General features: G+C 41.7%; 1 protein-coding gene across 1 annotated transcript in view; it reads left to right on the top strand.

The window, feature by feature from the left end:
• The window catches only part of astn1 (astrotactin 1), a gene marked incomplete at both ends in the record, with an annotated part of 181,898 nt that overhangs the window by 49,186 nt on the left and 108,400 nt on the right, over positions 1 to 24,312 (top strand). The window contains 4 exons of the mRNA XM_080838023.1: positions 6,825 to 6,977; positions 13,498 to 13,647; positions 16,326 to 16,472; positions 21,713 to 21,877. Of these exons, the coding sequence (XP_080694149.1) occupies positions 6,825 to 6,977; positions 13,498 to 13,647; positions 16,326 to 16,472; positions 21,713 to 21,877 (615 nt within the window). The remainder of the gene's footprint in view (positions 1 to 6,824; positions 6,978 to 13,497; positions 13,648 to 16,325; positions 16,473 to 21,712; positions 21,878 to 24,312) is intronic.

Here is a 24,312-nt window from a genome sequence, read left to right as displayed (position 1 = left end):
TGTATGCAATTTCACTGTCTAGACATTTCAGTTTATCTGCATTTGCACGATAGAACCTTTGCTTAATCGGCTTAGCATCTCCAACCTCAATGTCGTGTTCAATTAGATGTGTGCGACCAGGTGTATCAGAAAACAAACTGGGAAAACAGTCAATTAAACCCTTTAACTCAGCAGACCGGAACGTGGGCAAATGTGCCAGCAACTCACCAAGGTTAGACAGAGCCTCAGAGTTTTTTAAACGGCCAAGCTGGAGCGCCTGATCAGGCACAATGGACTCATCTTGCTCCTCATGGCAAGCGGTAAGCCAACTAGCAGGCCCAGCTACACAAGCTGCCTGTGGGACCACACCTGCACGTGTGTAATATGGCTTTAATAAATTAACATGGCAGAGTTGGGTGCTCTTCCTACGCCCAGGTGTAGAAATCAGATAATTTTGTTCAGTCACCTGTTTCACCACAGCATATGGCCCTGAAAACTTGGCCTGAAAGGGAGACTGAAGAGTGGGAAACAAAGCCAATACCTGGTCCCCTGGAACAAACACCCTATGCTCAGTGTGACGATCATACCATGACTTCATTTTCTGTTGCGCTGCGCCCAGCTTTTCTTTCGCCAGTGTACCTGCCACATACAGACGATGTCGAAAACCATTAACAAACTCAATCAAATTCTGTGGAGGCGTTACTTCCTTCCAGGCATCTGCCACAACCGCCAGAGGACCCCTCACTGAGTGAGCAAACACCAAGTCGTTTGGGCTAAACCCTAAACTTTCCTGGGTAACCTCCCTAGCAGCAAGCATCAACCAAGGTAACCCCTCCTCCCAGTCCCTACCCAACTCGGTACAATATGCACGAAGGAGAGACTTAAGTGTCTGATGGAATCGCTCCAACGCCCCTTGACTTTGAGGATGGTAGGCCGAAGCTCGGTTGTGTTGAACATGGAGTTGCTTTAACACCTGCGCAAACACATGAGACGAGAAGTTTGAACCTTGATCTGACTGTATAACCTTGGGAATACCAAAAACTGAAATAAACTGCGAAAGAGCACGAACTACTGACCTTGTTGAAATAGTTCGCAGCGGATACGCTGCCGGGTATCGAGTACTCTGACACATGACCGTTAACAAATAGTTAGCACCAGACCTGGAGCGAGGCAGAGGTCCCACACAGTCAATTATCAAATGTTCAAACGGCTGACCGATGGCAGGAATAGGATACAGCGGAGCTGGTTTTAGAATTTGATTTGGCTTATCAGTTAGTTGGCACGTATGACAAGTCTTTATGTATGCGGAAACATCCCTTTTCATGCGTGGCCAAAAGAAATGCCTCAACAGCCGGTCATAAGTCTTCTGAACCCCAGAATGTCCAGATTCATTATGAGCCACTTTTAACGCTGGCTGACGAAACTTATCAGGCAACACAAGCTGATAAACAGGGTCACCAACAAACATATCTGTGTGCAAAGCCCACTTTCTCACCAACAGTGAATCTTGAAGAAAGTAACCATAGGCACTGTCTCGCATCTCACTCTCAGGTCGGACCAACTCATACAACCTAGCCAGTGAACAGTCAGCCTGCTGCTCAGCAATCAACTCACTACGAGACATGGACACAGGAAAATCACTTAGAGGCAAAAAAAACTTTTCCAACTGCTTGCACTTACCAGACTGAGGAGTCCCAGACTCAGGCGTTACTCGCGCCATAGCACGCGTTACTGCACAAGCTGCAAAAGTTTCCGGAAAGTTTAGTGCACATTCATCCAGCCCAGACTCCGACTGAGGCACAGGATCTACAACAAGGGATGGCGCAACATTAGGCCAGACCTGAGCACCTACCAGACCATTACCAAGAATCACAGAGATTCCCCCAATTGGCAATGCGGGACGCACAGCAAGTGCCGCTTCACCCTGAAATAAGTCACAATCAAGCATTACCTTATGAAGTGGCACACACAAAACATCTAAACTCATTCCCTGAACTGGCACTGACCTGCCCAATTCAGAGTTCCTAGATAAAGGTAACACCCCAGCTCTAATGAAAGAGTCAAATGCCCCGGTGTCTCTCAGAATTCTCACAGGCACCTTCACCTCACTGCCAACCATAGACACAAACCTTGTTCTAATGAATGGCAAATAAGAATCGAGTGCAGACTCGGTAACACCTGAATGGCTTAACTGTGACTGGTCATCCATAACAGCAGGTTCTTTAAAGTGACCAGGGGCAGCCAAGCCAGCCCCCTTAGGACGTGAACCTAAAAAAGGTTTATTGTTACTAGACTTGAGCATGTAACAGTCAGCCTTCCAGTGACCACGTTTATGACAAAAATTACAAATCTTCTCTGCCTCAGCTGAACCACTAGACCCACCACCAGACTGAAAAGGTCTATATGAACGATCGTAACCCTCAGACGTTGCAACACCCCCGCCAGGCTGGAACCGGCGCTCAAGAGGACTACTGCTCTGATGGATCAACACATAATCGTCAGCTAGAGCGGCTGCTTCAGCTGCAGTGTGCGCTTTCTGCTCACAGATATAAGTGGCAACATGATGCGGGACAGAGTTCTTAAACTGTTCAAGTACCAAAAGATCGCAGAGACCGCCAAAGTCTGAGACCTCAACAGAACCACACCAGCGATTAAAACACGTTGTTAACTCCCGTGCGAATTCTAAATGAGTCTGTGTTGGACCTCTTTTCCATGATCTAAACTTTTGCCGATAATATTCCGGTACACGCTCATACGCCTTCAGTACTGCCACTTTTACCTTATAATAATCTTCACTATCCTCGGCAGTCAATGCTGAAAATACTTTTTGAGCCTTACCCGTAAGCACACACTGGAGCATTAATGCGCGAGCGGAATTGGGCCACCTTCGTGCCTCAGCTAAACGCTCAAACAAATGAAAAAACGTGTCAGGATCACTTTCAGAAAACTTTGGCACAAGGCTCAGATTTCTCTGAACATCAAACTGCTCAAACTGATCCACGCCGGAGTGAGAGCCTAACCTAGGCGACGGCGCGATTTTCTCCTCACGGAGAACCTGCAGTTTGTGCTCTAGATCTAAACGCGTCTGTTCCGTCTCCTGCCGCAACTTTTCCACTGCCAAGTCTTTCTCGTTCGCGGCACTTACTTTATATTTATCATGCTCCATTTGTAACAGCAGCATCTCTTTTCTTTGTTCAAAAGTCAGTCCCTCAACTGACACGGACAGAGGAGACGTGACATTAATTGCTTCTCGATCAACCAAAATCCCTGCAACAACCAAATTACTCTTAACAATCGCCTTAACCTTGTCCTTTCCAAACTGAGTATTCACCTCAAGTCTGTAATGCTCCGCCAGCTCCAGCAGCTGATCTTTCTTGAACCGATCTAATAACTCCTCCGACGGAGAAGCAATGAACTCCTTGACCGTCGACATTTTCACACTGTGCGCAACTACACAAACACAACAAGTGAGCGATTGACTCGATGCAAAAAGAAAACCTCGAAACTGAAGGATAAACAAGCAATGCGTGCCCCTCTAACTATCTAAAGCCCGACAACCTACCTATTTAAGCTGCGGCCTAGCTCTTCATGTGGTTACTGGCGGTGGGAAATTAAGTGCAAACGCCCAGTGGGGAGAAAAGCAACCAGAAACTGGCGACTCCTCTCACACCATGGATACACTCCCGAGACGACTGCTCCAGCCGCTTTCACCACAACACTACCAACCCCCCTCGACGAAATCCAAACGGGATAACGCCGCTTCACCTAACAGGGACAAACATCGCATAACCCACCAGAACCTACATCAAGTCAAACATTCACTTACCTTAAACGCTGCGCACAGTGGTCGAGCTTCTACACACAAAATAACGCGTTTACCTCGGTACCAACACTACGTCGCTTCACACTACAGTGACTTCCCGCTCCGACAGCAAGGCCTACCCTTGAGCGGAACCTGAGGGAATCCCAACTACGTCACTTACCCGCAGCACTCGCAAAAAACAAAACCGAAAATTAAATTACGGTGTGCAAATCAGAATGATACATTTAGAAAGTTTAGACGAGCCCCCATGTCATGACTTGGCTCAGAAGCCACGACAAATGGAAGGACGCAGTGTTTAAATACCAAAATAACAAGTAATTTATTATAACGAGAAATACAAACAAAGACGAACAGAAGCAAAACGGTAGAGTGTGGAAGTCAGTAAAGTCAGTAATGTAGGGTGAGTGCATGGATGCGTGAACAATGCAGTGAGGTGTGTTGCATGCCAGAACGTAAAGGGAGTGAAAAGAAGCTCCAACGGGTAACGGGGTGGGAACAGTCTTAAAGGAAATGGGGACACCTGGCCCAGGTGTCACCAATTCAGTAACTGGGCTGCAGCCACGCCTACTGAGAGGAGACAAAGCAGAACAGGACAGGACATACAGACCATTGGTTGTTGACAGGCTCTCTCATTAAAAACTCAGTCCTAACATCCCCCTAACGATCCCACTAAATAAACAGAAAATAAGAGAATAACCTAGGCTTCAAATGAAGTCATATTAAATAGTTATGGACAGTGCACTTAGCAGAATGCACACACATGATGACAAGTTTGTGCATCCAACAAGAATGACGCTTTGCACGTTAAGAGAAAGAGAAATTGCCGAAAAAAACACGGAAATTGCATGAAATCAAAGAAGTAATAATTAAAGCACCCTGCAAACTATGCGTGAGGCATGGGAGGACATATGTGTTAACATAAATGCTTCATTCCCTGCCGTGTGTCGCTCTGTCGATGACTGCGAGAAGCGGTGGTATGCGCTCCAGTCACAATGTAGGATGGAGATTGCGGAGTGGACTTTAAAAGAGCCGTCACGGCTACAGGTATTGTCACCAAAATAGGCCTCATGCGTATACTTGCATGTTGTAGTTCAACTGTGCTCCCGGTTGTGGATTGAGGAAGGGTGTCAAAAGCCATGTCTTGCATGGATGGCCACTGTCACCCAACAAGTGGCATCCAGCAGGTACATGGTGCCGCTCAAAAAGCTGGCGCAGACCGCGCTCTCCATTAAAATGCGCGAATCGTGAGTAGATCCAGGCCACTTCGCAACAATATCCATGATTGTGAAATTTGGATCAAACACTATCTGTGTATTAATTGAATGTACCTTTTTGCGGTTTACAAAGACGTCCTCATCTCTGGATGGAGCAATTATTTGAATGTGTGTTCCATCGATGGCACCCACGACACCGGGCATTCCTGCAAACGCCATGAAATTGACCTTGATCCTTTGAAGTAGGCGATTGTCCAAAGGGAACCGGATAAACTGTTGTACAATGTGTGGTCTACAGAGTGCGGTGATTGTTTGATGAATGAATCGGCTTACTGATGATTGCGATATTCTGAAGTCGTCTGCGTTGCAAAGTTGCATTTTCCCCGTTGCCAAAAATCTTAATGTTATCAAACATTTAACTTCCGGACTGATTGGGTTGTTTCGGATAGTTGGAGACGTGATTGGATCCCGCACTAATTCTAGTAAAATGTTGATGCCTTCACGGTTTAAACGATATCTTCTCAACAATTCAGAGTCGTTCATTGTCTCCAACACATTACGTCTGGCTTCAGCCATTTTAAGACTTTTTGTGAATAGGTCTTAGTGACTTAGGAGTCCTCATGAGGAGTTTTAAACTGTCCTAGACTTAGGTGCTACTTTTAGGGATAAAATATTTTGTGAATTGCTCTTAGTGAAAAAAAATAGGAGTCCTAAATTTAAGACTGACACGCCCATTATTTTTAGGAGTTTCTCCTAAATTCGCCACTTATGAGCTACTTTTAGCCCTAAGATTCTTTGTGAATACGGCCCCTGATTGCTAATCTAAACGTTATCTTTTGATGTTAAAAAAAAGGTTCTTAGTTCTTATTAAAATTCTTGTTGATGGGTGTGTGTGCACATCTTATCCTCTAGTCTAATGAAGGCAGCTTACCTGTTCACAGGCAATATTTGTCAGGATAATATGAGACACCTGGAGAATGATGCTACATGATTCATATGTATGTATAATGTGATACAGAGCTGGCATTCTTTCATCCCACTGATGGGTGGAATGAATCTGATTTAGTCTGAAGACTCTTGTAATGGAAGGAAACATCGGAGGCAAAGGGATTTTCATACCTGATGGTTATTACACTGACTAGCGCTGAGTCCTGGCCTGTCAAAGTAGCTATCTTTGCAGAAAACAGACGTGTGACTCAAGAAGCAAAACCATTTGAACCCTGCATAGTATTCATATGTTACGGAGATGATGGTTATAGCAATTTGAAAACATATGATTGTGAAGTCGTAAGTGCAGAATTTAGACCTACACATTTCCCCCTGAATTGTCAGTATCACATATCAAATCATGACTCTTACAAATAGAAATGCAAAAACCGATGTATGATGATTGATGGGATTTGATCTAAAAATGACATTACTGATATTAACAGTCAAATGTGTTGAGCTAGGCCGGACTGTAAAAATGGTGTTTTGGCTTGGCGGTTTTCTCAATTTACTGTAACGTGTAAGGGATGTGTTGAATAATAGCCAATGACAATAAGGCACTTTACTCAGTGACATTAGCAGCCCAGGGCGGTCTGCAGCCAAGTGCTAAACATTTACACAGGCCTTGTCTGCTCAGGCCTCACCTCCAGGCTAACCTCGCCTCTCGTCTAGTGTGGATGAGACTCTGCAGTGATGCTCCTTCACATACGACATATTTCAGTGTCCTTCTTGGACTTGTTTATGTGTGTCTCAGTGTGTCTGTGTGTCACCCATCTGTCTGTCTCCCCGCCCCCCCCTAACTGTGACCTTTTTACCATCAGGGAGTGACAATACAAAACTGTCCCTAATGAGCAAGTACAAGGATAACATCATAGCCACCAGTCCTGTTGACAGCAATCACCACCAGCAAAACACCCTCCTCCCACACAACACCTCCACCAACCAGCGTAAGCGTCTGTCCAGCAAAACACGCGGTGAGTCATCACCGGCATCTACATGCCAACCCATGTCACCTTACCCTCGCTGCCAATTCTCCGACTCGAGAATACTGACAGACGGAGTGTTGTCCCTCAGCAACGAGAGGAAATATCAGTTCTTATTTTACCATCTGCATTCCTCTGCCACGGCTGTTCAAAAGTGTTTACCTGCAATTCTGTGCTCATCCTTTCATTATCGATGGAGCAACATTAAACAGGCTATTTATTTGTACATCTAAAAAGTTAGATGTTTTTTTTTTTTCATTTGAAGTATTTATTTTTCTCGCGTCACATAAAGCAAAACATTTTCAGTATATGAAGTTTGACAGCTGAAAAATTAAAGTTACTGAATTGTTTTCCTCTGGGATTTTCAAGGCAGTAATTGAGAGGAATACAGCATATCTCTTTAAGGATAGGACACTTTGAAGATCTATTTTATTTAACAATTATTTGTCTAATAAATATAGCACAGCCTGTCAGCCAAGGACTTCATGTACAAAGCTCTCTCAGTGTTAGCAGATGCCTATTGATATTGGTCTATTCTGCGGTCTTTCTTTGACAACTCCTTAGTTGTCAGCTCTCTAATTAATTACAATGAATTTGTTTGTGAAATATTCAGATGTTAAGCTAGCTGAGTTTGTTCATCAAACGTTAAACAAACAATAAACATGTAATATTAGTATTTGTGGTCTTACTACAGTGATATTAGAGTGCATTTATTCTGAAGAGAATGTTTTAGCGTTATACAACAGTTTTGTTGAAGGCCAGGTTGTGATACATTCTCTAGAATTACGATTAATTTCTTATATCCACACAGCCCAGGATCTGACCGTAATAGCCTTGTTTATCAATTCCTCACATTTGTTTTGAAGTCAATGTCACTCAGTAGAATCACAGAACTGAATAGGCACAATTTTTTTAATATTTTTTAAATAACTTTTATTATGGTGCAGTGATGGCTGAAGTAATATAATGCGAGTATTCACAACTAGTTACAGTTACATCATATGCCTTAGAGCACAGTACGATAAAATACTAACTTAAGCAGACAGACTCATTCAAATTTGCTGAACCATCTTCATTTAAGAGTTGGGTTGTTCAATGAATGCATAATAGCCCAAATATAATACTCATTTAATCAGACAGACTCATTAAAATGTGCTAAACCATATTACATTTTAGAGATGCTTTGTTTAGTGAATGGATAACAATAGAAAAAAAAAACATCAACAGGTTAACCACACCTTATAAACTATAAAATTGAAAGAAAACTGGTACACTCTTAAATATCATTACGCTTGTATCATTACGCTTGTGTTTCACTGAATAACCTGGTATGCTAATCCTAAATGAATTTTATTTAACAATTATTTGTCTATCTTAATAAAGCACAGCGTGTCAGCCTAGGACTTCATGTACAAAGCTGTCTCTTGTTGTGAATATGTAGCACTTTGAGATCTGTATGATGTAAAGTGCAATACAAATAAAATTTATTATTATTTATTATTAAATGTAGACGTACAGGACAGGGCCACTGATTTTAATAATGATGTTAACAGTGGTGATCATAACTGTCTCTAGTTTCTGAGGGTAGGACAGCTGTCATCTCATCCTCCTCTGTGTGTTTTCGTTTAAGCCACCAAAGAATAAAAAATAGATCGCTAATGAAATTATCTCTCTTACTATATAAAACAGGAACAGAGCTTTGAGTATTGAGCTGAACATTTATTAAGACACGTAGCTAATTACAGTGTTTTTTTTCCTCTTCTGTTCTTGACCTGTTAACCCTACATATTTTTCATGTGACAAATTCTACCCGTCTCCCTCTCTCCATGGTCACGTGGGGGTCTCTTCTTAGTTCATGCATGTGTGTTAATCCCCTGCACCTAAGTGCTCCTCTCCTGCAGATTGTCATGCCGCTGAGATCCTCACTTTGTCCAGCGTCCTCATAATAATTGAGTTCCATCGCCCTGCAAGGGAGAACAAAATAACTTTTGTTCTAGGAGGCATTTGCTGCTGCACTGCATGCTGAGTGCCTGCTAACGCTCCGCGTTGAATATTTAAACCGGCTCATCTTTTATTCGTCTCCATGGAGTTTTGCACCTCTTGGCCCCTGCCTAATTGTGGAGGCTAGTGCGTACACCTCACCTGTTCGAGAGATTTGTGACTAATTCCTTTGAAGGCACCTCTTTTGTACTTCATCTGTTCCCTTTGCAGAAAAAAAGGAAAAAAAGCATATTGTTTTGTTTGCTGCTGTCTTTTCTGTGCCCCATGCTTCTTTCTGAAGTTCTAAACACATTTGCCTCACCTTCTTTTGTTCAGTTTTCTTTTATAAATAACCGTGAAGTGAACAGTTTAGTGGGCATTTCTGTTGTGATGTGTTATTGTAAATCACTATACAAAGCAAGCATCTGTGTGTCTTTTTTTGCCAGAGAGTTGTCCTTCACAACCCGGTGGCTTTTAATCCATGTGAAACGAGTCTTCACAGATTTTCAGGCCTATTAATTTCTGGATTTCAAATGTCATGCAACCTGTTTTCATCTATTCTGTTGCATATTGTGGTCTCACTCTTTAAAGGCTTTAGCCTAGCATGTCAATCATTTCAGCGTTGTCCCATTATCATATTGCATTGTACTTCACATTTGTATTGAATGTTGTAATACACAACACACAGAATGTGTGTGTTGTTCCACGTTTTAGTAGAAGCACTTTGTTGAAATGTTATTTATTTGTGTGATACAATGTTTTATTTTTTTCTACGGATGCATTAGAGTGTCACTTAGAGCTTGTACAATGTTGTCTTGTCAGTGTCAAAGTACGAAACATCTGTGTGCTGGAAATGTGTGTGTTACCATGTCTACAACATGCTCAGTGTGTGAAAATCAACATTTAGCAACAGTGAGGTTTTATGGAAAACAAGTAGAAGAGAACACTCTGATTTATAAATATATAAAATGATTATGTTAAAAGCAGAGACGATAAATTCACTATTACCCAGTCGCATATTCAAAGTCTATTACCTGTCACGTGTTTGCTGAGGTCACAGTGATGTTGCTTCAACAAAGAGCATTTTTCCTGCTCTGTGTATGCATGCACTTTACACTTTTGGAAATAGTAGCACAGTCTAAGTTGAAGTGTTTTTCTCTATCCAATGCTGTGATTACTGTTCCTCCTGTTATAATTGCATTATTGCTATTTAGAGTCCAAGATTCTGGCAAAACGTCGATATTTCAGCTCAACAGCCATTCAAACTACACCCCGCCTACACCCCCACTGTGACTGAAGCAACATGTTGATTGGCTGGAATGTTAATGGCTCAGTGCAAACCATTATGTTAGTTTCTCTTCTTTTTTTTTGGAGCACATACACTGAACAAACAGCTAGAGGACCACAAGGAGCAATTTGCTGAGTTTAACTAAATGTCTCTGGCCTTCAGCACTATCCATATTCAAGGATTTGATAAACTCTACTGCAGAGTGGATATAATGCATCCATGTAACACTTGCAAAAGCTTGCCATGAAAAATATAGAAGTTGGTTGACAGCTGTCGAAAAGGCTTTTGTCCATTTTTATTATACCCAGAATGTGATCCTAGTTTGCTGGGCTGAAGTAGTGTAGAACCACATACCAGCTGCCTTTAGTACCTAAGTGTATGGTGTATTAGATAAGCATAATGCTGCTGATGTGATATTTTTTAAAGTGGCTCTCCCTGGGCACACATAGTGGCTGTTTCAGAAGACAGCATCAGTCAGTCTGACAGTTATCGTAATGTGATATCATTTTAATGGAAGTTCAGTTGATGCAGCCCTGGACATCATGCACCCTTGAAAACGTTGGTATATCACGTGTGAATGGGGTTTATGCACTTCATGATGAGAACAATGTAATGACTCACTTACATTCACTTTTGAATGGGGGGCCTACCCTCAGCGAACCCAGGATGATAGATAACTTTTGAAAATAATCAAAGAGCCACAGTGCCAGAAGACACACATCCAGTTCTTTTTTGCACTGCCAACTTTTGCAGAGCTGTTTTGACACGTAGTGCAAGAATATTTGATCAACAGATGTCAAGGGTAAAGATCATTGGTGTCAGGCAGCCTGAGGTAGCCTTCATAAGCTTGTAATGGCAACCCTGGTAAATTGGATTACTTTTGCAGGTTATACTAGCCTATATTGTACTCACTAAAAGTTGAACATATAGTACAGAGTAGAAATTATTCAGTAATTCTTGTAATGCTGTAAATATTCTTGTAATGCTCTGAAGGTAAAAACACATCACTTGCTATTTTGCCACCAATTACAAGTAATATCTAGTTCAGAATAGCTAGCTAGCTAGCGTGTTAAACCCAAACAATGTCATTCTCAAGCGCCATTGAAAATGAGATAAACATTTTATGGAGAAGAGTACTCTCTTGTAAAAGATGTAGAGCTAAAAGGTTCATAATCTAAAACCAACAAAATGTCGATTGAGAAACATATATTTGGTCTGAGAAACCTGTGTTCATCTAATGCAGCTATAAGCATCACATGCGCCATATTTTTTATTTCAAGTCATGTTGAACTATATTTATGACCATTTTCAAAAAATTTCACAGTCAATTTTACATTAGCTTTGTCAAGTATATCACAAAATGGCTGTAGTGTGTTGATTAAATGCATGTTAAACTGTGTCACTTAATCTTTCTTCCAAAATTAATATCTAAGCCTGTGTAGAAGGTTAATGAGATCATTCTTCTGTCTATTTGAAAAACAGATAGCAAAACTGAATATAAAATGCTTTTGTCATGCAAGAGGCAATATAATACATGTCTTGGTTTTATCATGTATCTCCATTTCTGACACAGCATAATGAAAACATTCTCCCTGCTCTATGCTGAGCAAATGGACTCTTTCATCCCTGTTGACAACGAGCCCATGGAAGCATGTAGTTATTATGTTTGTCGTCCCATCTATTCCATATTCATATTTCACGTACACCCATTACCCTCTGAATTAAATGATAACTTCTCATAGTAAGATGAGGTCTGTTTACTGTTTGTGAGTTGTCTGTGGGTAAGCCTTTGTACATTGTGAAAACAGACTGTGTTTGTCATACAATCATTGTTCAGTAGCTCTGTGGAGTGACGATGGTATATTCATACATTTTAATGGCAACTTTGTTTTGGTCTATTTAACAAAAACATAAAGCAATAGCAATGGACAGCACATGTAAATATTATCGTATTTTATATTCAGTGTAGTACTGTGTAAGTGGGATTGTGCATGTGAGAGTGGCTGAAGGCATTGTTCAAAGTAACAGCGCAATTCTCTGACAGAGATGGAATGTATAATTTAAGAAGAGGCACTGTGCTAGATTTTACGAGTGGATTTACAATTTGAGGCAATTATATATATCACACGATGACCATGCTAGGTACCAATGATACAGGACATACTGTGGGCCAGTCAGGAGGTTGACTGACTATAGGCATAGCTGTGAAAATCATCAATACACTTGGTAGCACTTGCTTCCTGTGAAGAGTATAGCAATACTGTTATGACTGAATGTCATGAGGTAATAATACTGCAATGAAGTGTAATGCATTATGAATGTGAAATGCATTATGGATATATGCCTCCCATGGTTCAAATGCATGCATAATATAGACAATGGGGAAATTGTTAGCAGGTGGACCTTGGGGAACAAAAGTTTCCTTATATAGGATTTGCATGCACCATCTTAAACCTGAAAACCTCTCATTATACGATAGCTGCATAATGTGTCAAAAACATCATTAAAGCATGTTTTTTTTATTCTGTTATGAAACCCGGAGTATAACAATTATGTATGACAAATATAGTAACTCATATTGTATTCACAATCCCTGTATTAATTGTGTAGCCCACACTGTGCATCATAATTATTTTAATCGTCAATTACAGTTGGTTGCTTTAAGTAAAGTCTATTTGAGAGTGTAAAGCTGAAAATTATCTTTCAGTTTAGCCTCTGGTTGTATGCAGTTTTTCGGCTGCCTGGAAAACATCTGTGTGCTTTTGTTTCATTAAAGGCAATTGAAGTGGTTGTCACTTTCCAAGCTGGTGGGTCTGTTGTTGTTTAGGTGTTTGTAGCTCTTCCTTCCTGCGAGCTGTATTAATCAATAGGGGATAAATAAACAACTTGATTACCAATTATATCAAAACAGCCATAAGGCCATGCTGCTGAAATTACTTAATTTCAAGCACAATTCGGATTTGATTGGAAATGCTGCTGGTGTGTGTGTTTGTCTTGGTATGTATGTGAGGTTTTTTTTTGTCCTATTTAATAGTTTGTTGACTTTTTTCCAATTTGTTTTTTAATTTGTATCCAATCCTTATGTCCCCTGTAAAATATTTACTTAATTTCTCATTTTCTTCTCCTCTGAAATCACATTTGGTCACAGTTTGTGGCTGTGCAAAGGCGTAATGTCATCTCCGTGCAGCCATAATCTTCGCGCCCGTGTAGCTTAACTTTGATGCGAGGTTTCTTTCTCTGCAGCGGGTTCGGCCTTCCTGAACCCAGACGGTGACTCGGGGACGGAGGCCGACAGTGAGCCCCAGCTAACCTTCTACACTGACCCCAACCGCAGCCGGCGTCGCACTCGAGGTATGCGAAACGGTAACGCCAACACAGCGTGGGGCACCGGGGGTAAGGAGGAAAGCCGCACCGCCGCCTTCCTTCCGGCACTCCGTGTCAGCAGCATGAAACCAAAGCGCCACACTTCCGTGATGCGTGATGCACCTGTTCCACAGTGTCATTTAGTTTTTTTTTAAAATTATTATTATTACTGATTGAATCTACATGTTGTGACAGTGAGAGGGGAATTCAATGCAATCTCAATAACATACATAGTCTTCAGTGCTGATTGAATTCTTCCCATGTGGTGTTTTTTTTTGGTATCAGCTTAAAACAAGCATGATCATGTATGTTGTGTCTGCAACTCCCCAATAATGCACCCGTGTACACAGCAATGCATATTAAATTAACCAGATGTGTAAACTACCACAGCATGCAGAATGTGACACCATTCCACATCTACATGTATTCATTCAGCAGATAGCAGATGTGATATCCAAATCAAATTACAGCACATTAGACTGCAAACTGTTTTGTGTTAGTAGGCTCGCTCTACGTTAGTACATGAATTAAATCACTGAGCAAAACACAGATGCATGCAAAAACTCCAACTGTCTAATTCTTGAAGAAATGTAAAATGCATATTGAAATGCTAAATGCTAAAGTATCTGTTTAGGGATACTGCTTAGTTAAGTGGGGATGGAAAGACAGATTCTTAACTGGCTGACCATGAAAACCCTTTGTGGAGAGGCAGCCTTCTTTTCTCTTTGACAACATACACTCAGTCAGGATACCTAAAATACAGCCACCTGCCACACCTCACTCAGATAACAACAACCAGACAGCTTTTTTTCTTTTTTTCCTTTCTTCCCAATTACTTCCAGCACAGGCATATGTCAAAGAGGGCGCCAGTCAGCTGGAGCTAAATAACACCTTTAATTAGACAGGACTTGTTTTTTCATCTATTTTATTTGTTTGAATTGTGATCAGTTGAATGGTCATGTGAGGTTTTTTTTTTTTTTTTTTTTTTTTACATGTTGTGTGTGTGTCTTTGTGTGAATGTTGCCTGCTTTTGTATTGTGTTTAAAATGTGCATTGTCAGTTTGACTGTTGTATATATCACTTCTACCGCTACTTCCATAATCTGTTTGGTTTTATGATATTCTTCTAAAAATATAAATTATGCATTGGGATGCTTTTTTTCAAGAGGATATAAATGACTTGGCTTGTAGGTTGGGTTGAGAATGCAAAAATGTTGTACATGATGAACTTGTTTTTGACTGAACTGAACATCCTGCTCTCGCTGCCTTAACATGTGCATGTCATCGAGCTGAGCAACATCCCACTTGGTTTCATCCAGCTTTTTTATTTTAAAAATCAGATGCTCAGTTTTGCATTTTGTTTCGACATGTCTAACAACAAGATCAAAGAGCAGATTTAGCAATTAGGGACACATGCATTAATACTGGTGTGTTTACAGACCAATGACCCCACTTTACATGCCATCCCCAACCGCAAGCAATTTCAGTAGACACTTGCAGATGTCGGTACCACTTTACAATAAGACTCCATTATAAATGGTTTATAAATAGGTTATTAATTAGGTTGTAAACCCTTTGTAAGTCATTAATAAGCCCTTATAGATGAGTTATAAACATAGTTTTTATATGTTGATGCAGGCTCACTATTTGGGAAGATCCCCATCTTGGCAACCCACTGTCTATCCCTTAACTTGCTCTACTAGCCTAATTGCACACTCAGCCAAGGCTTCACAGTGAGAAACAAAGACAAACATAATGATTTATTGGTAACTATGTATAGTATGGCGTTAATAATGACCCTTATAGCAAAAGGAAAAATTGCCCCGTTGAGCTGTATGGGGCTGTATCCTCCCTTCCCTGTCAGTTCACCCATGACCAGCGCTTTGATAGAGATGTTGATATTCAAGCCCATAAATGTCATCCCGTAAGCCGTGAGCGGAGACAGAGAGAGAACAGAGGAAGCGAGAGGACCTTTTAAAGCCATGTCACTGGAGAGCTATGGCCTGCTGTAGCACACGGTCAAATCAATCACTGGGTTTGTGTGTATGTGTGTATGCATGTGTGTGAGAGATTGAAAGAGTGTGATTGTGTGTGTGTGTGTGTGTGTGAGAGCGAGTGAAAGAATGAAAGAGTATGAGTGTGTGTCTGTGTGTGTGAGTGAGAGAGAGAGAGAGAGTGCTTGTGTCTCTACGCAACTGCAAGTGTGTGTGGGTGTGTGTGTGTGTATGTGCCTATACATTTCTGTAAGTGTGTGTGTGTGTGTGTGTGTGTGTGTGTGTGTGTGTGTGTGTGTGTGTGTGTATAAAAACTCCTGTTCTGATGAACACCCTGGAGCCACAAATGAAAATATGAGAGGGCAAAAAACCCAACTTATAAGCAAAATCTCTCCTTTTTTGTATTATGCATATTCTCATTGCTCGCCTGTGTGACAGCCTTGAAAAAGGTGAAGTGTTATCTTCCCAACCACGAACTCTCCTCTCCTCTGTATTCCAGAGCTCTGCGTCCCCAAAGGCTTGTGGCTGGGGTTTGATGCAGGAGTTCCTTTCATGGTCTGTGAGGCCAGATGTGAGAGTTTGTAAGCGACTCCCCTGCCAAGCTCCTGGGGAGACGGGGGGTGGTAGGGGGGGTTGAGGAAATGGGTCTGAAAGTTCAACAAACTTCATAGGTTCTCTGGCTGGCTTTCTGACCCCCTATGCCTCTGATCCGCAGGCTCCCCGCGAAGCCCTGTCAACAAGACCACCCTGACTTTGATCAGCGTGGTCAGCTGTGTGATCGGCCTGGTCTACTCCTCGCACCTCTCCTGCGGCCTCAGCGTCAAAGTCATCCTCCACGTCCCAGAGCACCTCATTGCCGACGGTAATGTCATGACACCTTGCCCCCTGTTTGTGTGTGTGCGTGTGTGTGTGTATGTGTGTATGTGTGTGTGTGTGTGTGTGTGTGTGTGTGTGTGTGTGTGTGTGTGTGTGTGTGTGTATGGGTTTGTGTGTGTGTGTGTGTATGTGTGCGGGCATCAACCTCTTCCCACAGCCCCAGTGCCGTATAAAGCCAAATGTTCCCCATGCAGTGTCTCGTAAGGGACCCCAACAGCTGTGTTCTGAAGGCATCAAAGCACATTCAGGCCAGGTCAGGGGGAATGAGCACACACACGCACACACAAACAAACACACACTCACACACAGTATTTAATCATCCTTTCACAGTGCTGTGTTTTGTTTGTCTATGTGTGTGTCTTTGTGTGTCTGTTTTGTGTGTGTGTGTGTGGGTGCATTTGGAATGCGGCGTGCACTGTGTCTGTGCTCTGCCTGTTAATGAATGTCAATGTGGCACCTGCAGTTAAGTACTCCCGGCCAAGCACTCACTCTGGTATCGGGGGAATTTTTCAGCCATCACGGGAGCCTACATAGCCACATAGATTATGGGGACTGGCATTGGTCATCTGTCATTTTGTCTCCAAACCCAAGCACTACTGCACCGAAATTGCTGCTTTGGGCTAGATTAACATTCAAACAGGCTTCTGGGAGAGACAAAAAAAGAAGCTTAAAAGAGATAGGAAACTCTAATAGGAAAAAAAAAATCTGATTTGAAATGTGTCTATAAATGTCTTTATGACATTATTTGATGAGATTCAAAGTCACATGGGGATCTGATAAAAGAAATATCGGGGTGGGTTTGGAATAAAATATTGCATTGAAGCCACCCAGCTGCATGGCAGCATTTAACTCAGTTAGAGATGGCGCCATTGCGACCCGGGTCATGTCAGTGCTGCGACATTGAGCCTGGGTAAAAAAAGAAGTCCACTCTGTCATCTCCTCAAAAAAGAAGTCTTCTCTGTTGATACCCCCACTCAAAGGGCCCTACAGTAGTTTTGCGGTGAAAATGGCTGGTGGAAACGGCAGCGCATGCGCACTGTTGCACAGGCGGTAAAGGGATTGGTAAAAGTGTGAATCAAGGCACTAAGCGGGCGGAGCCCGGCCAAAGTTATTTTGTGAAATATTTGGTTAAAGCCAAACAAACGGCACTGTCAATCCCTTTAAACTGAATGCATCAGATAAGATTACAGTGTGAGAAAATAGCAATATCGCTGTGGGTTCTGGACAGTGATACAATGATAAAAACTATAGTGTTTCTTCTGTTGCTCCTAACAATTATATTCGTTGAAACATAATTGTAGCTTGTCAGGGTGGTTTTAAAATGCCCTACCACACCCCTTCAAACTGACTGTTATATATATATACAGCCGCGGAAAAAATTAAGAGACCACTTCAAAATGATCAGTTTCTCTGGTTTTACTATTTATTGGTATGTGTTAAAGTAAAATTTACATTTTTTATTTATTCTATAACCTACTGACAACATTCCTACCAAATTTTAAATACCAATATTGTCATTTAGAGCATTTATTTGCCGAAAAATTACTATTGGTCAAAATAGCAAAAAATATGCAGTGTTTTCAGATCTTGAATAATGCAAAGTAAACAAGTTCTTATTCATTTTTAAACAACAAAATACTAATGTTTTAACTTAGGAAGAGATCAGAAATCAATATTTGGTGGAATAACCTTGATTTACAATCACAGCACTCATGTGTCTTGGCATACTCTCCACCAGCCTTTCCCATTGCCATTGGGTGACTTTATACTACTCCTGGCGCAAAACTTCAAGCAACTCGGCTTTGTTTGCTGGCTTGTGACCATCTATCTTCCTCTTGATCACATTCCAGAGGTTTATAATAGGATTCAGGTCTGGGAATTGGGCTGGCCATGACAGGGCCCTGATCTGGTGGTCCTTCATCCACACCTTCACTGACCTGGCTGTGTGGCATGGAGCATTGTTCTGCTGGAAAAAAAACACTTCTCAGAGTTGGGGAACATTGTCAGACCAAAAGGAAGCAAGTTTTTCTTCCAGGACAACGTTGTACTTTGCCTGGCTGAGGTGTACAAAAGACCATAAGGATTGAACCAAAGAGACTGGAGGTCATCTTCTAAGGTCATCTTCTCTGATGAGTCCAATTTTCAACTTTGCCCAACACATGGTCGTCTGATGGTTACACAGAGACCTGGAGAGGCCTACAAGCCACAGTGACTTGCTGCTACTGTGAAATTTGGTGGAAGATCAGTAACGATATGGGGGTGCTTCAGCAAGGCTGGAATCAGGCAGATTTGTCTTTGTAAAGGCCGCATGAATCAAGCCAGGTACAAAATTGTCCTTGAAGAAAACTGGCTTCCTTTTGCTCTGACAATGTTCCACAACTCTGAGGAGTGTTTTTTTCCAGAATGACAATGCTCCATGCCACACAACCAGGTCAGTGAAAGTGTGGATGAAGGACCACCACATCAGGACCCTGTCATGGCTAGCCCAATCTCCAGGACCTGACTCCCATTAAAAACCTGTGGAATGTGATCAAGAGGAAGATGGAAGGTCACGAGCCATCAATCAAAGCCGAGCTGCTTGAATTTTTGTGCCAGGAGTAGTATAAAGTCACCCAACGACAAAGTGAAAGACTGGTGGAGAGCATGCCAAGACACATGAAAGCTTTTTTTTGCTATTTTGACCTAATGTCATATTTCTGCAAATAAATGCTCTTAATGACAATATATTTATTTGAAATGTGGTAGGAATGTTGTCAGTAGTTTATAGAATAAAACCAAAATGTTCATTTTACTTTAACACATACCAATAAATTATAAAACCAGAGAAACTGATAATTTTGAAGTGGTCTCTTTATTTTTTCCGCGGCTGTATATATATATATATATATATATATATATATATAAATATAAATCTATGTATATATGTTAATTAGAGTGGCCTATGTGAACCTATTGGAACCTGTGAAAACAAGAAAGCCTATTGCTGACTTAGATCCCGTGACAAATTAACGTTATTTTATTGAGATCAATATAGCCCATCTCACGTAGGCTTCCATTCTGGGGAATTTATTTTGAACTACATGTCCAAACATGAGTAACATACAGTATGTGTAACTTGTAATTATTCTGTAGGCTATTTGTTTCCACGACCGGCATACATTCATTACAAAACCATGTAACACCATCATGCCTGTTTTCTATGACAAACTCAAGCGCGTGAGCATGGTGTCCTCGAAATATTGAGGAGAGCACATTCTTTTGTGCCATTGAATCTTCATTTTGTCCACATAACAGTTCTACTATGTGTTATCATGTGCATGAAAGGACTTGTGGCCTATACATTCCCTGAGTCTACAGATTACAGAACACATTCTGTCCACGAAAGCAAAGGCTCCTTAAACTGTCATTGGCTTCAGTGTCAGTTCAAAAGTCTTCTAAAGTTCAAGCTGCTCTTTCCTTCATGGACAGAACACCAATGGCATTTTGTAAACATCATACCTTCAGTAATATAGCCAATGGAATTAATTGATTTTGTACTTTAGCAAAACACTGATGTCTACAAAAGTTCAAGCTGTCCCATGGCCTGAATTCCTTCTGTAACTTGTTGACTCACAGAATGTATTGGACCAAATACCTGCCCTGTACATGCTACTTTCTGTAATTTAGCAGAACTGTTAGATAGACAAGATAGAATATAATTACTTTTCTCTATAAAACAAAAGTGAGATATTCATTGAGTTTATTGTCCACAAAAGGAAAAGCACAACAGTCAATTCAGTGCACGGCATGAATCATCCATTTTGTTTTCTGTGCACAACAGAATGCAAATGCTAATGCCTGTTGTAGCACATAATGCTTACTGTTCACAAAAAAAGTTCTGTTATTCTTGGTGCCTCATACAATAAATTAATGATATGGGATATCCCATAGACAGATTTGATTTAAAAAAAAAAACATGACGTGTTAAATTGCAAGAGCAACAGTGATAGGTAGCCTGCATGAATGGGGGGTAGTGAACTATGTTTATGTTGATGAATTTGAACACCTGGACCAACCTGAATGCAATCTCTTTCTGCATTCTGTTAGCAGTCAAGAAAATTGATCTTCATTAACTGCTTACTGAGCATTTCATTCAAGTCAGTCAAATTGGACTCTTCCCAGATGCTCAAGTCTTTCAAAGGGTTTAACCTTTTTAAAAAAAAACAAAATCATTTTATTCTTAAAAAAAAGCATTTTTACATAATTGCATAAACGCATAACACAGGTTTGCTCCTGCTAATATGGAAATATGTAGGCATACTTAATCACTCCAATAAAGGGAACTTGATATTTTTTGTCAGATAGATAAATCAGACTCTGGCAGTGATGGTTTGTGATTGGCGCATTCAAATGTTCCCTGTCAAAGAAGAATGCTTCACCACGCCTATATCCAAAATCCATGCCTTGGGGAAAGTTTGATTCATTGCCCGCCGACAAATAACCTGCCTAATTCACCATTTCCGCCAGCCAACGTCAAACCCGGGCCCAAAGCCTCATATTACAGAAAAGTAATATTAATCTACAACTTGAGTACTGATGAAAACATTGTCATCAACAATATATTTATTACATCTTCAGATTTTAAGATGTTTTCTTACAATATCTCCTTTGAAAATTGTTTTTTGTCTCCAGACTCTTTTACTGCTGAGTTTGTGCTGAACACAAGGACATGTAGAACTTCAAAATATCAAGGACCATCAGACTGCCTTCCAGTGGGTTAATTAACCTACTCCAGAAGGTGGATTGCTTATTGTAGGTTGTCTGAGCAAGGACCAGTCACAATGGTCAGCTCTAGAGGAGGCAGTGACCCTTATACATAGTGTGCAATGGCTTAGCAGAGGAGTGCGTGACCTCACAAGTGTTCCACGTCCAAGCTGACAGCTTACTAGCGCTATGAGCTGAACTCGATTCAACTTAAGGTTGGACAAGCGATGCTCATCAATGTTGTCACTTAACCTGCTATCATCCTAACAGGTTTCTACAACAAGACTGTTTGACGACGAACATCACCTTGCAAACAGATGGTTTACATGGTTTACTGCCGTTGGCACAGTCTGTGTATAACTGTAGGCTTTGCCACTGCCACCATGTTCATGCCAGTGAGATCATCACCTATGAGTGCTACCTGCTCTGGATAGGCTGCTGTGCGGGTTTCATTGCGGATTGCTCTCCCTGTCTCCCCCATAGGGTCCAAGTTCATTCTGCAGCAGGGCAGTCAGCTGGACGCGTCTGATTGGCTGAACCCGGCCCAGGTGCTGATTTACTACCAGAATGAGAGCGGGCCCTGGATCAACGAGCTGTGTGGCCGGCGCATACTGGACCCCTGCGAGCATCAGTGTGACCCGGAGACAGGTGTGGGCCCACACACACACACACACACACACACACACACACACACACACACACACACACACACACACACACACACACAAACACACACACATTACTCTCTCAGAGTCATTTGACACTTTCACTTATGTCACTCCTAGCATTGTGGTAAATTAATTATTATTGTACTCTCATTATGTACCAAATGAGCCAGGTATTACATGAGGATGATGAGTCTGCATTTATGTAATTAGCCTTGAAAAAGAATACCCCCCAAGGTAAAAGTCACTGTCTGCCGCAAGTCCTCGTCACGGTGTGCCTTTCATTACACAATGCCAGGTTGCATGTGACAGGGGCTTAGCCACGATCCAGCCAGAGTTTGCAGTTAATTTGCAGCCTTATCCATTGGTGTCTCTCCTGAGTGAGCAGTATGGAGTAATGAATGTTAAACTGTGCAAGTGCTGAGAGGAGAGTAAAACCAGACCCCTGCGTCTTGTCAATTGGGGATAGGGACTTTTGTGTGAATTGAATCTCAGTGTTAGTTGCTGGAAGGGGGTGGACTACATACGATGAGGGACACTAGGCTGTCGTAAAGAACTTCAGACAGGAGCTTTAAAAAACCTCTAAAGACGTCACATGTCATGAGAGACACACACAACACAACACAACACAACACAACACAACACAACACAACACAACACAACACAACACAACACAACACAACATAGCTCAACACAGCACAGCACAGCACAGCACAGCACAGCACAGCACAGCACAGCACAGCACAGCACAGCACAGCACAGCACAGCACAGCACAGCACAGCACAGCACAGCACAATACAACACTATGTTGTCTGGCCGCTTTAGGTTGTATCTTTTAGGTAAGGGATAAAGGCCACTGAGGTGTCTTGACAGGCAAACATATTCAACAAAGTTACAGCGCAACATTAGTTTCCTCCTTTTATACCCCAGTTGCAATACATGTATTTAACTATGTACATAAGCCCACAAAGGAAACATTTGAGCTAGTCTAAAAACAAACCAACCTGTTCAGTCTGTCAAAATACAGCATCTTTCCATCTAAGGAGATCTAAAATGTGTTCGTTTTTGACAGTAAGTTAATCTAAATATCTGCAATAAATGCTGTACTTGAACAGCATTTTGCTCTTGGTGAACATGGAGAACACGAGACCGGTATACATACATTTCGGAAGAAGTATTCATTGACTGGATTTTAAATCTAAGCAATGGAAAAAGTATCCAAAGTTAAGTTCACATAGTCTACTGATATGCTGGATGTGTTAAGTGTGAAAATGATTAGAAAAAACTGTAATACTTAATGGAGTAACACCGAATGTCGAACCAGTTATGTTGGGGCACCATAAGCAGATAACATCAATATTTATATGCAGTTAAGCAAGAGCCAGACTGTGTTGCATTTAGTTAGTTTTTTGTTTGGATCCTCTACTACATTTGAGTTGAGATGTCTATTCTCAAGACACAACCCTCAACGCAAGCTGCTACACAGTATCTTGATGACCTTTGCCATGTGTTTAAGTGTATTGGTGAACGCTCATACGACCTGCTGAGGTGGTCTGAGTTGCCCTCCCCTTCATTAGTATGGCAGAGGCAGCCTGAGTTTGGCTGAGGACATGAGCTGCACTTCACAACTATCTTGTCAGTAATTAGCGGCAGGGATCCATCTTCTGCAGAAATCGTTTCTTGGAAAGTTCTCTCTGATTTGGATCCATAATTCAAAAGGATGGTGTCCCTGGCGAGGGTACTGAATCACAACTAGGACCAATGGGGACTCTGACTAGCGAACAACATGGAAAAGAGGAGGCTTTGGTGCAGGCACAAATCAGTAATTGCATTGTTCTCTTTTGTACGATGCATTCCTAATGAAAGTCTCAGGGAAGATTGCAAGGCGCCTGGAAGCTCAGAGACAGCCTCAATCAAACCCAGAGCAGGAGGTACTGATGAAAGCAGGGATGGGTTATGACAAAAACAGCAGCCCTCGCCAACATGAAAAGAGCCAGTGAAATTCATCCACGGCGCTGTGTAGGAGGGGGGGGGTATGAGAGGGGGTCTGTGTGGCGGGGTTGGCAGTTAGACACACTGCAGCTTTATGGGCCCCCAACCAGGGCAACCCTTCCCACTCCCCCTCCAGCTCAAAGCACATTTATTAACACAGGAACACACTGTGCTGGGTGTCTGGTAACCACTGCTGGCTGATCCTTGCACTTTGGTTACATAGATTTGACTGAAAAACGGATCTACTGCAGATTCTATCTGGCGTCGTGGTGTGAGGGGAATTATTCTGGTGTTTAGAAATTCATTAATAAACAATGAAACACAGCCGCGCTTTCCGCAAGCAGCCGATAGAAGGGACTTCTTTTAAGCACATATAATATTGGCAAGTTTTGCTTACAACCTCACTGTGATTTTTTGCTATTTGC

Source organism: Sprattus sprattus, assembly GCF_963457725.1.
Source record: "Sprattus sprattus genome assembly, chromosome: 4".
NCBI classification, from domain to species: Eukaryota; Metazoa; Chordata; class Actinopteri; order Clupeiformes; family Clupeidae; genus Sprattus; species Sprattus sprattus.
The sequence above is the reverse complement of the archived record's forward strand: the minus strand, read 5'-3'. Positions and strand labels throughout refer to the sequence as shown.